The sequence below is a fragment of the Dendropsophus ebraccatus genome, chromosome 4, assembly GCF_027789765.1.
Source record: "Dendropsophus ebraccatus isolate aDenEbr1 chromosome 4, aDenEbr1.pat, whole genome shotgun sequence".
Classification (NCBI taxonomy): Eukaryota; Metazoa; Chordata; class Amphibia; order Anura; family Hylidae; genus Dendropsophus; species Dendropsophus ebraccatus.
In genome coordinates, this window is record NC_091457.1 from 162,813,460 (window position 1) to 162,827,735 (window position 14,276).

General features: G+C 49.8%; 1 protein-coding gene across 1 annotated transcript in view; it reads left to right on the top strand.

Moving 5' to 3' along the window:
• Nucleotides 1-394: 394 nt before the first annotated feature.
• HS2ST1 (heparan sulfate 2-O-sulfotransferase 1) overlaps nt 395-14,276 on the top strand; it is a 98,593-nt gene continuing 84,711 nt past the window's right edge. The window contains exon 1 of the mRNA XM_069969067.1: nt 395-780. Coding sequence (XP_069825168.1) covers nt 657-780 — 124 coding nt within the window. The 5' untranslated portion in view covers nt 395-656. The remainder of the gene's footprint in view (nt 781-14,276) is intronic.

Sequence of the window (14,276 nt, forward strand, 5' to 3'; positions counted from 1 at the left end):
TTATAACTGCCTGAGCGCAGACGCCGGCTCCCATACTCACCGACCATAAAATATCGTCTCTATCTATGAACACTGATAACGGGAAGGACCGTCCCGACCACCGCAATAACCGCGAGCGGATATAGTTTATATATATTATCGACGTATCTAATGTGGAAATTTTTATGATGTCAAAACCAATCTAATACGGAGGGAGATTAGCTGTAATGTATATTAAATTATAGAACCGAACCTGTTTTGTTGTTTTATTGCTGCTATTTGCGAATCAGGCACCGCACAGGGCAGCTATGTATCGGGTCCTTTGAGTATACGAGGCATCGCTCAATGGGAGAAAAGAAGCAGCCAATAGGAAGAGGGGATATGGTCGGGTTTGGTTGCTTAGCAACTAGTCACAACGGAGATAGGGAGTCTACGTCACGCGTAGAGGAGGCGTGGCGACGTGACGTAAGACGCAATGGGCCGGCGTTGATGCTGCTGCTGCGGCTAGAGGTGGAGGAGCGGAGAGACAGTGTACAGACTGAGCGGATCACGCTGGAGCCGCAGCCCGCCGTGCTGCCCTCCTCCTCCGCGGAACGGGTGTCTCCACACGCCGGGCGGGCAGCGCCTCTTGCCTCCACCCCGCCGATGCCCACGTTATGTCGCCATAGATTAGGTTGATGGGTCTCCTAAGGATTATGATGCCGCCCAAGTTGCAGCTGCTGGCGGTGCTGACCTTCGGGGTCGCGATGCTGTTCCTGGAGAACCAGATCCAGAAGCTGGAGGATTCCCGGGGAAAGCTCGGTAAGGGGGAGGGGAGGGGGATGAGGCTGCAGATGACGCCGGGGTGTCTGACAGCTGCCGGGGCCGTGAGAGACGGCGGGGGCTGCACAGGGCTGACAACAGCGAGCACTAGCCTGCAGGACGGGGGGAGGGCTGACAACAGCGAGCACTAGCCTGGAGGACGGGGGGGAGGGCTGACAACAGCGAGCACTAGCCTGCAGGACGGGGGGGAGGGCTGACAACAGCGAGCACTAGCCTGCAGGACGGGGAGGGCTGACAACAGCGAGCACTAGCCTGCAGGACGGGGAGGGCTGACAACAGCGAGCACTAGCCTGCAGGACGGGGGGAGGGCTGACAACAGCGAGCACTAGCCTGCAGGACGGGGGGGGGCTGCACAGGGCTGACAACAGCGAGCACTAGCCTGCAGGACGGCGGGGGCTGCACAGGGCTGACAACAGCGAGCACTAGCCTGCAGGACGGGGGGAGGGCTGACAACAGCGAGCACTAGCCTGCAGGACGGGGGGAGGGCTGACAACAGCGAGCACTAGCCTGCAGGACGGGGGGAGGGCTGACAACAGCGAGCACTAGCCTGCAGGACGGGGGGGGCTGCACAGGGCTGACAACAGCGAGCACTAGCCTGCAGGACGGCGGGGGCTGCACAGGGCTGACAACAGCGAGCACTAGCCTGCAGGACGGGGGGAGGGCTGACAACAGCGAGCACTAGCCTGCAGGACGGGGGGAGGGCTGACAACAGCGAGCACTAGCCTGCAGGACGGCGGGAGCTGCACAGGGCTGACGACAGCGAGCACTAGCCTGCAGGACGGCGGGGGCTGCACAGGGCTGACAACACGAGCACTAGAGGGCTGGCTGCTGGGAGGGATTCTTTACCTTTACAGCAGTACACACTGACAACAGGAGGATTGGAGAGAGAGGATATTGCTGTGGTGTCTGATAGTAATTTATTGGATGGGATTCTTTACCTTTACATCATTACACACTGACAATGGGAGGACTGCTGGGGAGGGATTCTTTACCTTTACAGCAGTACATGCTGACAATGGGAGGATTGGAGAGAGAGAGGATATTGCTGTGGTGTCTGATATACTATTAGATGGGATATATGTGGATAGATGCAAACTGATGGGACGGAAAGGTTTTCTGAGATCTGCGAAATCTTCAGGTTCTTGTTCACATTGTATATATCCTGTGTATGTGGATTGTGATGCCTTTGTTGTTATATCCATAGGAGAGCGATGCTCCATCTGGTGCAGAACTATGAGACCCAGCATGTCCCATCCTGTCTATACACACAGTATATTGGGGCTGAGGGACCTTCGGCATTGGCTGCCCGGGCATGATGGGAGTTGTAGTTGTGTGACAGCTGAAGGGTCATCATCCCGCATTACACCAGTGTCCTCCTGTAATGGATGTGTACATGTGTGTGATTAGGCTGTGCTGGGAGTTGTGGTTCTGCAACAGGTGCATAGCAATACATGCATATGTCTGGTCAGTGTATCCTGGGAGTTGTAGTTCTGCCGCAGCCCGGGAGCACTGGTGTTATGCATGTATATACTGGATTTTTAACCGTTGCAACAAAATATTCTCTTCCGTGCAGCAGGATTATGATTGGACGGCCGTGTACAGGCTCCGGGTCTGGGGATGAATTCACACGCAGCAGCTTTACTTTCAGAACAGACTGCTGAGCTGGTTGCAGGAATTCCTGCCCTGTGTGAATTCTCCCTCTTGGTCTGCGACCTGGTGACTAGTCGGGATGTTGGACGCCGTCTCTGTCGCCTCTGCTGCTGCTTTGTGTTGGAGGACCAGGATGGGACGGCAGGGAATTTATCCGTATACGGCTGGGTTGTCTAACAGCTGCTGCAAAACCACAATACCCATCATGCCGTGGGCTGTCCAGGCCTGATGGGAATTTGCAACAACTGGAAACCCACAAGTTTGACACCTGTGATATTTGGCATCATTGTTACATTGGCTTAGATACTGCCACCCCTGTGTTAGTGTGGTGATTTGCTGCCACCTGCCCATGTGACTTCTCCTGGCACCTGCCCGTGTGACTTCTCCTGCCACCTTGCTGTGTGACTTCTCCTGCCACCCGCCACCTGCCTGTGTGACTTCTCCTGCCACCTGCCCGTGTGACTTCTCCTGCCACCTGCCCGTGTGACTTCTGCCACCCGCCACCTGCCCGTGTGACTTCTCCTGTCACCCGCCACCTGCCCATGTGACTTCTCCTGCCACCTGCCGTGTGACTTCTCCTGTCACCCGCCACCTGCCTGTGTGACTTCTCCTGTCACCCGCCACCTGCCTGTGTGACTTCTCCTGTCACCCGCCACCTGCCTGTGTGACTTCTCCTGTCACCCGCCACCTGCCCGTGTGACTTCTCCTGTCACCCGCCACCTGCCCGTGTGACTTCTCCTGTCACCCGCCACCTGCCCGTGTGACTTCTCATGTCACCCGCCACCTGCCCATGTGACTTCTCCTGCCACCTGCCCGTGTGACTTCTCCTGCCACCTGCCCGTGTGACTTCTGCCACCCGCCACCTGCCCATGTGACTTCTGCCACCTGCCACCTGCCCATGTGACTTCTGCCACCTGCCCGTGTGACTTCTCCTGTCACCCGCCACCTGCCCGTGTGACTTCTCCTGTCACCCGCCACCTGCCCGTGTGACTTCTCCTGTCACCCGCCACCTGCCCGTGTGACTTCTCCTGTCACCCGCCACCTGCCCATGTGACTTCTGCCACCCGCCACCTGCCCATGTGACTTCTCCTGCCACCTGCCGTGTGACTTCTCCTGTCACCCGCCACCTGCCTGTGTGACTTCTCCTGTCACCCGCCACCTGCCTGTGTGACTTCTCCTGTCACCCGCCACCTGCCTGTGTGACTTCTCCTGTCACCCGCCACCTGCCTGTGTGACTTCTCCTGTCACCCGCCACCTGCCCGTGTGACTTCTCATGTCACCCGCCACCTGCCCATGTGACTTCTCCTGCCACCTGCCCGTGTGACTTCTCCTGCCACCTGCCCGTGTGACTTCTGCCACCCGCCACGTGCCCGTGTGACTTCTGCCACCTGCCACCTGCCTGTGTGACTTCTCCTGTCACCCGCCACCTGCCCGTGTGACTTCTCCTGTCACCCGCCACCTGCCCGTGTGACTTCTCATGTCACCCGCCACCTGCCCATGTGACTTCTCCTGCCACCTGCCCGTGTGACTTCTCCTGCCACCTGCCCGTGTGACTTCTGCCACCCGCCACGTGCCCGTGTGACTTCTGCCACCTGCCACCTGCCTGTGTGACTTCTCCTGTCACCCGCCACCTGCCCGTGTGACTTCTCCTGTCACCCGCCACCTGCCCGTGTGACTTCTCCTGTCACCCGCCACCTGCCCGTGTGACTTCTCCTGTCACCCGCCACCTGCCCATGTGACTTCTGCCACCCGCCACCTGCCCATGTGACTTCTCCTGCCACCTGCCCGTGTGACTTCTCCTGCCACCTGCCCGTGTGACTTCTCCTGCCACCTGCCCGTGTGGCTTCTCCTGCCACCTGCCCGTGTGGCTTCTCCTGCCACCTGCCCGTGTGGCTTCTCCTGCCACCTGCCCGTGTGGCTTCTCCTGCCACCTGCCCGTGTGACTTCTCCTGCCACCTGCCCGTGTGACTTCTCCTGCCACCTGCCCGTGTGACTTCTCCTGCCACCTGCCCGTGTGACTTCTCCTGCCACCTGCCCGTGTGACTTCTCCTGTCACCCGCCACCTGCCTGTGTGACTTCTCCTGTCACCCGCCACCTGCCCATGTGACTTCTGCCACCCGCCACCTGCCCATGTGACTTCTCCTGCCACCTGCCCGTGTGACTTCTCCCGCCACCTGCCCGTGTGACACCTGCCACCTGCCCGTGTGACTTCTCCTGTCACCCGCCACCTGCCCGTGTGACTTCTGCCACCCGCCCATGTGACTTCTCCTGCCACCTGCCCGTGTGACTTCTCCTGCCACCTGCCCGTGTGACTTCTCCTGCCACCTGCCCGTGTGACTTCTCCTGCCACCTGCCCGTGTGGCTTCTCCTGCCACATGCCCGTGTGACTTCTCCTGCCACCTGCCCGTGTGACTTCTCCTGCCACCTGCCCGTGTGACTTCTCCTGCCACCTGCCCGTGTGACTTCTCCTGTCACCCGCCACCTGCCTGTGTGACTTCTCCTGTCACCCGCCACCTGCCCGTGTGACTTCTCCTGTCACCCGCCACCTGCCCATGTGACTTCTGCCACCCGCCACCTGCCCATGTGACTTCTCCTGCCACCTGCCCGTGTGACTTCTCCTGCCACCTGCCCGTGTGACTTCTGCCACTCATAACTTGCCTGTGTAAATTCTCCTGTCAAGTGCCATAAAATCTCTAGTGGAAATATTTACTTTGTAAATGTTACAGTGTATTTTACTATGCGCTTTACTGGCTGTTTGTGTGTTACAACGTCCTATGAAAGTTGTGTGTTACCTGAGTGCAAAGTCAACGGAGAACTGAGCGATTCCACAAATCCGGATTCTGGTAAAAGTTGGGTCTGTAAGTTGGGACTCCCAGTGGTCTCTGGGGAAACTCATACCCACCAGTTAATTTGCTCTGCAGCGCCACCACAGGAGGAATCAGGTGTGGCACAGTGACTATATGGCCTGATGGTATAAAGCAGGCAGCACGGGAAACCTGTGGCCCCGGCTCTTACAGAACTGGCTGACCAGGCATGATGGGAGTTGTGGTCCTGGCTCTTACAGAACTGGCTGACCAGGCATGATGGGAGTTGTGGTCCCGGCTCTTACAGAACTGGCTGGCCAGGCATGATGGGAGTTGTGGTCCCGGCTCTTACAGAACTGGCTGACCAGGCATGATGGGAGTTGTGGTCCCGGCTCTTACAGAACTGGCTGACCAGGCATGATGGGAGTTGTGGCCCCGGCTCTTATAGAACTGGCTGACCACGCATGATGGGAGTTGTGGTTCCGGCTCTTACGGAACTGGCTGACCACGCATGATGGGAGTTGTGGTTGTGTAACAGCTGGAGGGTGGACGGTCCCCATCAGAGATGAGCGCGGCTCCGGCTCCACTCCTCTCTATTATAAAGCAATGTTCTCCCAACCTGTCACCTTCCTGCTGCTGCAAAATGACCTGCTGGGACTTGTAGTTTTGCACCTCAGGTATTAGAGTATGGTTTTATGCCTCTCTTCTCTGTGATTCTGTGGTAGGTTGATTACTACAACTCCCAACATGTCAAGTCAAGTGACTAATCCGATGGTGTCATGCTTTGTTTCCAGACCTATGACTCACTAGTTTTTGCTAAGCTACAACTCCCAGCATCCCCTGCAGCTGTTGGGGTTTTGGGAGATGCCGTTTTTGCAAAAACCTTAAGAGCTGCAGGTTAGGAAAGAGTCCTGTAATGCATGTGCGGTGTCAGGGTATGCTGGGGGTTGTAGTCTTGGAGTGCAGGTGGGCCGGATCCTCCATCTGTCTCTGTCCTAGTGATCGGTCCGCTGCTCCTCTCTATACCAGACTGATTTCTCATCTCTGCTTTTAAGAATGATGCTTCTATCTATCTCTATATATATATATATATATATATATATATATATATATATATATATATACACACACACAGTGGTACTTTGGTTTAAGAGCATTTTGGTCTAAGAGCTCACAGTTTTTAAAAATTGTGACTTGGTGTAAGAGCATTGCTTTGGTGTAAGAGCTTCCTTTACTGGGTGGGAGGGGGAATGGAAATGGGGGAGGGGCATCGCCTGCATAGCGGGATCTACAGCCCTGTACTCTGACCCAGGAAGTCTCCATCACCTTTCAAATCATAGCAGATCCACTTCAGGCTGGGGTTTACATCAGGGGACAGGACCGTGGGGGTAATCTCTCCATAGCTGTAACCCCTCTCTCCCCGGACAGAGTGCTGCATGTATGTGCCTACATATGTCCTGCTCATTCCTTCATGCTCCCTGCAGTCCTGATTGGTCCATGCTAAAAACACCCCCCCCTTCCCCATTGCTGTCATGTGACCACACAGCCCTCTGACAGCAGCCCTGCTTCTCTATTCTAGCCTGTTGTACTACGCTCCTGCATTATGGGGATCTGCAGCTCCATCCTGTATCTACAACCTGCTGCTGTGTTATCAGGGTTATACAGTTACTATACATTATACACCACATGCTGCTATACTGTACAGTAACTTATATATCACATATCCAGCTGCTGCTGTGTTATCAGGGTTATACAGTTACTATACATTATACACCACATGCTGCTATACTGTACAGTAACTTATATATCACACATCCAGCTGCTGTGTTATCAGGGTTATACAGTTACTATACATTATACACCACATGCTGCTATACTGTACAGTAACTTATATATCACATATCCAGCTGCTGTGTTATCAGGGTTATACAGTTACTATACATTATATACCACATGCTGCTATACTGTACAGTAACTTATATATCACATATACAGCTGCTGCTGTGTTATCAGGGTTATGCAGTTACTATACATTATACACCACATGCTGCTATACTGTACAGTAACTTATATATCACATATCCAGCTGCTGTGTTATCAGGGTTATACAGTTACTATATATTATACACTATATGCTGATTGCTATACTGTACAGTAACTTATATATCACATATCCAGCTGCTGTGTTATCAGGGTTATACAGTTACTATACATTATACACCACATGCTGATTGCTATACTGCATGTTGTTCAGAATATAAAATCATTATTTTTGGGGTGTGGAACCAATTGTCTGCATTTCAATGATTTCTTATTGGAAAATTTGCTTTGGTTTAAGAGTGTATTTGGATTACAAGCGCGGACCCGAAACACATTATGCTCGTAAACCAAGGCACCACTGTATGTATGTATTTCTTACTCCTTGTGTGTGTATGTGTGTGTATATATATATATATATATATACTTCTTGCTCCTGCTGTGTGTGTATATATACTTTTTGCTCCTGCTGTGTGTATATATACTGTGTATATATACTTCTTGCTCCTGCTGTGTGTATATATACTGTGTATATATACTTCTTGCTCCTGCTGTGTGTATATATACTGTGTATATATACTTCTTGCGCTCCTGCTGTGTGTGTGTATATATATATACTGTGTATATATACTTCTTGCGCTCCTGCTGTGTGTGTGTGTATATATATATATATATATATATATATATATACTGTGTATATATACTTTTTGCTCCTGCTGTGTGTATATATACTGTGTATATATACTTCTTGCTCCTGCTGTGTGTGTATATATACTTCTTGCTCCTGCTGTGTGTATATATACTTCTTGCTCCTGCTGTGTGTATATATACTGTGTATATATACTTCTTGCTCCTGCTGTTTGTGTGTGTGTGTATATATATATATATCTTTATATCTATATCCATATGCTTCTTGCTCCTGCTGTGTGTGTGTGTGTATATATACTCTATATATGCTTCTTTCTCCTGCTGTGTGTATATATACTCTATATATGCTTCTTGCTCCCGCTGTTGACACCACTTCATTTACGCGACGTTTAGCAGACAGGTAACACTCACAGAGCTTACAGGGAACTGTTTTGTATTTTTTTTTTTTTTTTTGATAATTATTAACCTTTGATAGAAATCTGATCAGGGCTGGGGATCTGGCCGCCCTCCGGCAGCTGCAGAACTACACTTCCCATGATACCTGGACAGCCAAAGCTTAAAGGAGTTCTCCAATTATAACTGATTATCCCCATCCACAGGAGATTCACAGGGGAGGGTGGGGGGCACAGAGGTCAAACCCTCATGTCTCTTATTCTCCTATGCTGTGGATAAGGGACAAGTAAGTTTTAATTGGAAAGCCACATGAACTGAAGGAACTTTTAGTCTTAGGAAGACTCATTGACATTGAGTTTTGTGGTCATGCTCTGTGACCTGTTCATGAAATGGCAGATAGTGGGAGAGAGAGGGTATGAGTATCTGTGGAGAAGGGGGTCTGGTGGGGGGGGGGATCAGAGGGTCTGGAGAAAGTGGGTGGCAGAGAGCGGCTCAGCAGCAGCTTACTCTTCTCTACTAATTTAAAGGGGCAGTTTGCTAAACAATAAAAAATCTTTTAGATAGGTAATTTATTTGTATTAAAAAAATCTCCAGTCTTCCAGCACTTATCAGCTGCTGAATGTCCTGCAGGAAGTGGTGTATTCTTTCCAGTCTGACACAGTGCTCTCTGCTGCCACCTCTGTCCATGTCAGGAACTGTCCAGAGCAGGAGAGGTTTTCTATGGGGATTTGCTGCTGCTCTGGACAGTTCCTGACATGGACAGCGGTGGCAGCAGAGAGCACTGTGTCAGACTGGAGAGAATACACCACTTCCTTCAGGACATACAGCAGCTGATAAGTACTGGAAGGCTGGAGATATTTTTAATAAAAGTAAATTACAAATATCTGGCACTTTTTGCATCGGTTTATTTGAAATAATTTTTTTTTTTCGCTGAAGTTCCCCTTTAAAGCGCATGCACGCTCAGCTGAACCGAGCATACACGTGCAAGCAGAGTACAGAAGGAAAAGCATTTGTCCTATAGAAGGTGTCCGACCATCTTTCTGTTATCTCCGGCTGATGTAATGCGCTGCGGCCAGGGAAGGGTTACATATTGATAAGCTTGTGCTCAATTAACTCCCGTATTGATTAGGAGTCTGAGGCATTGGAGATCCTGTTCTGTAATAGAGGACAGGACTGTATACAGACAAGGCCCGGGACAGGAGCAGTGGCCGTCCTACACCGCCCCTATTGATCCGCCCCTTTTCATCTGGCGCATCTGTAATTTTCTCCCGTCTCTTCGGCTTTGTCTGATTTTTCGCCGCGTCGCCTGGATTTGCCGTCCTCCATAATCCTGTCCGGAGGAGGGGGGGGGGGTCACGTTCTGCTCAGTTATTCGCCCGGCTTCATCTGGGGATCCGGAGGCTGTTCTGTGGTAGTATGGCGCGGCCTACACCGGTCACATGACCTACCAGAATTATTATATGTCATGTGGGGAATCATTGTGTTAGAGATGATGGGGTTCTATTCTGCGTCCAGGAGACGGTGATCTAAGCTCCGACCGCCACAGATACAGAGACGGAAATAAGATGATTAATATTTCAGAGAAGAGCCATAAAAATCTTCTCCTCCGGCCGGCGGGGTCGTCACCTCTGCTGCTTCTACTGGACATAATAAGACAAATTGACTCTTTCAGTCTGGTTGGTGCCTAAAGTGCTGCAAGACTACAACTCTCAGCATGCCCCTGGTGCAAAACACCATCATCTAGATAAGCAATGGGGAACTTTCGGCGCTTCAGCTGTGGCAAAACTGGTCCAGGCATGATGGGTGTTGTAGTTTTACCACAGCGGAAGGGCCAAGTGTTCCCCATCGCTGATCTAGCATGAATTGATATCCTGCAAAACTAAAACTCCCATCATGCCTCTGTATCTTGTGGCTTGCATGCCGTGACCGTCTATAATTGCAAAACTCCAACTCCCAGCATGCCATGGCAGTTGCCAATTATTTGCAATCCCCTTAAAGGGGGTTGGGGTATTGGAAATTTCGGCCACAATTGTTACTGGTTACACATACTGCGTGAAAACTTCATACAGGGGTCTCTGCACTTTAATCCGTTACGGTAATATATAGGATTAGCCCATTCCCCCCCCCCCTCCCTGCACAATGTCATAGAGCATGCCCACAACACTCTCCCATAGAAGTCAATGACTCATTCCTGATGTATGTCGGTGTAAAGCATACCTCTAAATGCTGGGCTTCAAGGGGCTCTCCAGGATTAGACAACATGCCTGCTTCCCTTGGCGCCTCCCCTGTCCACAGGCTACGTGCGGCTGATTATTGCAGTAATTGATCATTTCATTGCCGTCCTTTAATGTGTTAACTCCAGCGTGTGCGACCGTCCCCTCAGGCCGTGTTCACACATTCACAGATTCTCCCCGACCTTGTCTCTGTAAATGCTAATTCTAACATTCTAGCATTACCAGGCTCCATCATGTGATCAGTATTACCAGGCTTCATCATGTGATCAGTATTACCAGGCTTCATCATGTGATCAGTATTACCAGGCTTCATCATGTGATCAGCATTACCAGGCTTCATCATGTGATCATTATTACCAGGCTTCATCATGTGATCATTATTACCAGGCTTCATCATGTGATCATTATTACCAGGCTTCATCATGTGATCAGCATTACCAGGCTTCATCATGTGATCAGCATTACCAGGCTTCATCATGTGATCAGCATTACCAGGCTTCATCATGTGATTACCAGGCTTTATCATGTGATCAGTATTACCAGGCTTCATCATGTGATTACCAGGCTTTATCATGGGATCAGTATTACCGGGCTTTATCATGGGATCAGTATTACCGGGCTTCATCATGTGATCAGCATTACCGGGCTTCATCATGTGATCAGCATTACCAGGCTTCATCATGTGATCAGCATTACCAGGCTTCATCATGTGATCAGCATTACCAGGCTTCATCATGTGATTACCAGGCTTTATCATGTGATCAGTATTACCAGGCTTCATCATGTGATTACCAGGCTTTATCATGGGATCAGTATTACCGGGCTTTATCATGGGATCAGTATTACCAGGCTTCATCATGTGATTACCAGGCTTTATCATGGGATCAGTATTACCGGGCTTTATCATGGGATCAGTATTACCGGGCTTCATCATGTGATCAGCATTACCAGGCTTCATCATGTGATCAGCATTACCAGGCTTCATCATGTGATCAGCATTACCAGGCTTCATCATGTGATTACCAGGCTTTATCATGGGATCAGTATTACCGGGCTTCATCATGTGATCAGTGTTACCGGGCTTCATCATGTGATCAGCATTACCAGGCTTCATCATGTGATCAGTATTACCAGGTTTAATCACTGATGTTTTTCTTGTCATAAATCTAACCAGTGACCTATGGGGGTAGATTCTGTCTCTCTATCTCTGCTGGAAGCTGCCGAGCTCAGCACAAAGAATATAAGGGGGGGGGGGGGTTTGTATACACCACGCTGATCGTCCTCACTCCCTATTACACTGCTCGCCCCCCCTCTTGGCCTGGAGCCGCTCGAAACTTTTTATTGACCAAGTAATTTTGGTCTCTATGATCTCGCCCCATTGTTACATCCTGATGCTGTTATTGACCCCTCTATTCTCTGGGTCACTACCAACATCGACACCGATGAGATGGTTTGTAGTTTTTCTTAGCATCAATACGGAGAACCAATGGGTTTCTGCTGTGCACAACCCTGTGTTCTGTGGTCACCTTAAGGGGGTACTCCATCAACAAAATGTTTTCTTTCAAATCAGCTGGTGTCAGAAAGTTATATAGATTGGTAATTTTCTCCTATTAAATATCAATTCTTCTAGTACTTATCAGCTGATGTATGTCCTGCAGGAAGTGATGTATTCTTTCTAGTCTGACACAGCGCTCTCTGCTGCCACCTCTGTCTATGTCAGGAACTGTCCAGGGGATTTGCTGCTGCTCTGGACAGTTCCTGACATGGACAGAGGTGGCAGCAGAGAGCACTGTGTCAGACTGGAGACAATATACCACTTCCTGTAGGACATACAGCAGCTGATAAGTACTGGAAGACTGGAGATTTTTAAATAGATGTAAATGACAAATCTCTATATCTTTCTATTCTTTTTTCCTCTGGAGTTCCCCTTTAGAATAATAATTGCCCAGTGTTTCTCTCCTCCGCAGGTACGACAGATAGTGAGGTGGAAGGAGTTAATGTTTCCTGCTTGTAGAATCGCTTATCCGTGCAGAATTCACCGCGGCTGCTTTATAAATAAAATAATCAGGTTGCAGGGACGGTTTCCCCTCTCAGCGACACCTGCACAGACATCCATCCTCCTGTATGGGTGCCGGCTCGGGGGGAATCTCGCTTTGGGGAACTTTAGCAATATCTATTTAATGTGGAGCATGACAGGACCTGGCTCTTCCTCCTCTGTCCCCCGGGGAGGTCATTAGGGGCCGATCATTAGTCAGAGCGCCGGCCAGGCGTCCGGATAATTGGGGATAGTCACCGCAGGAGAGGACGCCGAGTAATGGCTTCATTACGTTACACGAGGAACGGCAGATACGGCGGAGACACGAAGTCACCTGCAACCAATGACCGGACACGGGCGGTACCGGGGGCTCAGAGGAGAAGCCCCGGAGGAGGAAGCTGTCAGCTCCCTATTACACGGGACGATTATCGTGCAAAAAATCATTGTCGTTCGAATTTAAACGATAATCGTTCTGTGTAAGTGCAGGCAACGATCGAAAAATCGTTCGTATGTCGTTGATCTTTGATTTAGATCTGAATGTAAAATTATCGTTAATCATTCGCTAATCGCTGTAATTACGCCTTCGTTCGCTCATTTGTTCACTAATCGATCAGTGTAATTGCGCATTGTTTATTGTTTTCCTGGGATCAGAAGGAATAAACGATCATAGTAACGATCGCAATAACGATCCTAACTAACGACCATCGCTCTGTGTAATATGGAGAACGATTTCAGGTTAACGATAAACAATCTCGTTTGCTATCATTATGGTGCGTTTACATGAAACGATTATTGTTCGAATATTCGCAATAACAATCGCATTTGAGCGATAATCTGCTCGTGTAAACACACCAAACGATCAAGCGACGAGCGAGAAATCGTTCGTTTTGATCTTTCAACATGTTCTCAAATCGTCGTTGCTTGTTCGCTAGAAATTTGCAGATCGCTTCGTGTAAACAGTCTTTCACCGATTCTTCTTACGTGTTAGGTAGGCTAAAGCGATCTTAAAAATTATCGCAATAACGATTTATTCGTCTAAACGCTGATCGTTCTAAAAACCAAATTGTTGCTTCATAATCGTTAAACGATCGAGTGGGCAAATTTTCGCTTCTTTTTAATCGTTAAAAATCGCTCCGCGTAATGGTCTGTTTACACGAAGCGATAATTCGTCCAATCGATCGTTTAACAATTTTGAAGCAACTGTTTGGTTTTTAGAACGATCAGCGTTTAGACAGATAAATCGTTAGAAAAATCGTTATTGCGTTCGTTTTTAACATCGCTTTAGCCCATCAAACACATAAGAAGAATCTGTGAAAGACTGTTTACACGAAGCGATCTGCGAATTTTTAGCCAACGACTATTTGAGAACATGGTTAAAGACCAAAATGAACGATTTCTCGCTCGTCGCTTGATCATTCGATGTGTTTACACGAGCCGATTATCGCTCAAATGCGGTCGTTAAAATCGCAAAAATTCAAACGATAATCGCTCCGCGTGAACGCACCATAATAGTACCCTAATACTAGCAGTAGGATGAGTCCTGGAAGGCGTCTGTGCTGGAGGTGACGGCCGGAGTAGATGCATCTCCAGCCAAGATGGGGCAGATGCCAACATTGTGTAAGACGTTGGCACAGAGACCCGCCGAGGAGGTTTCTCCACGCTTGATGGAAGGGA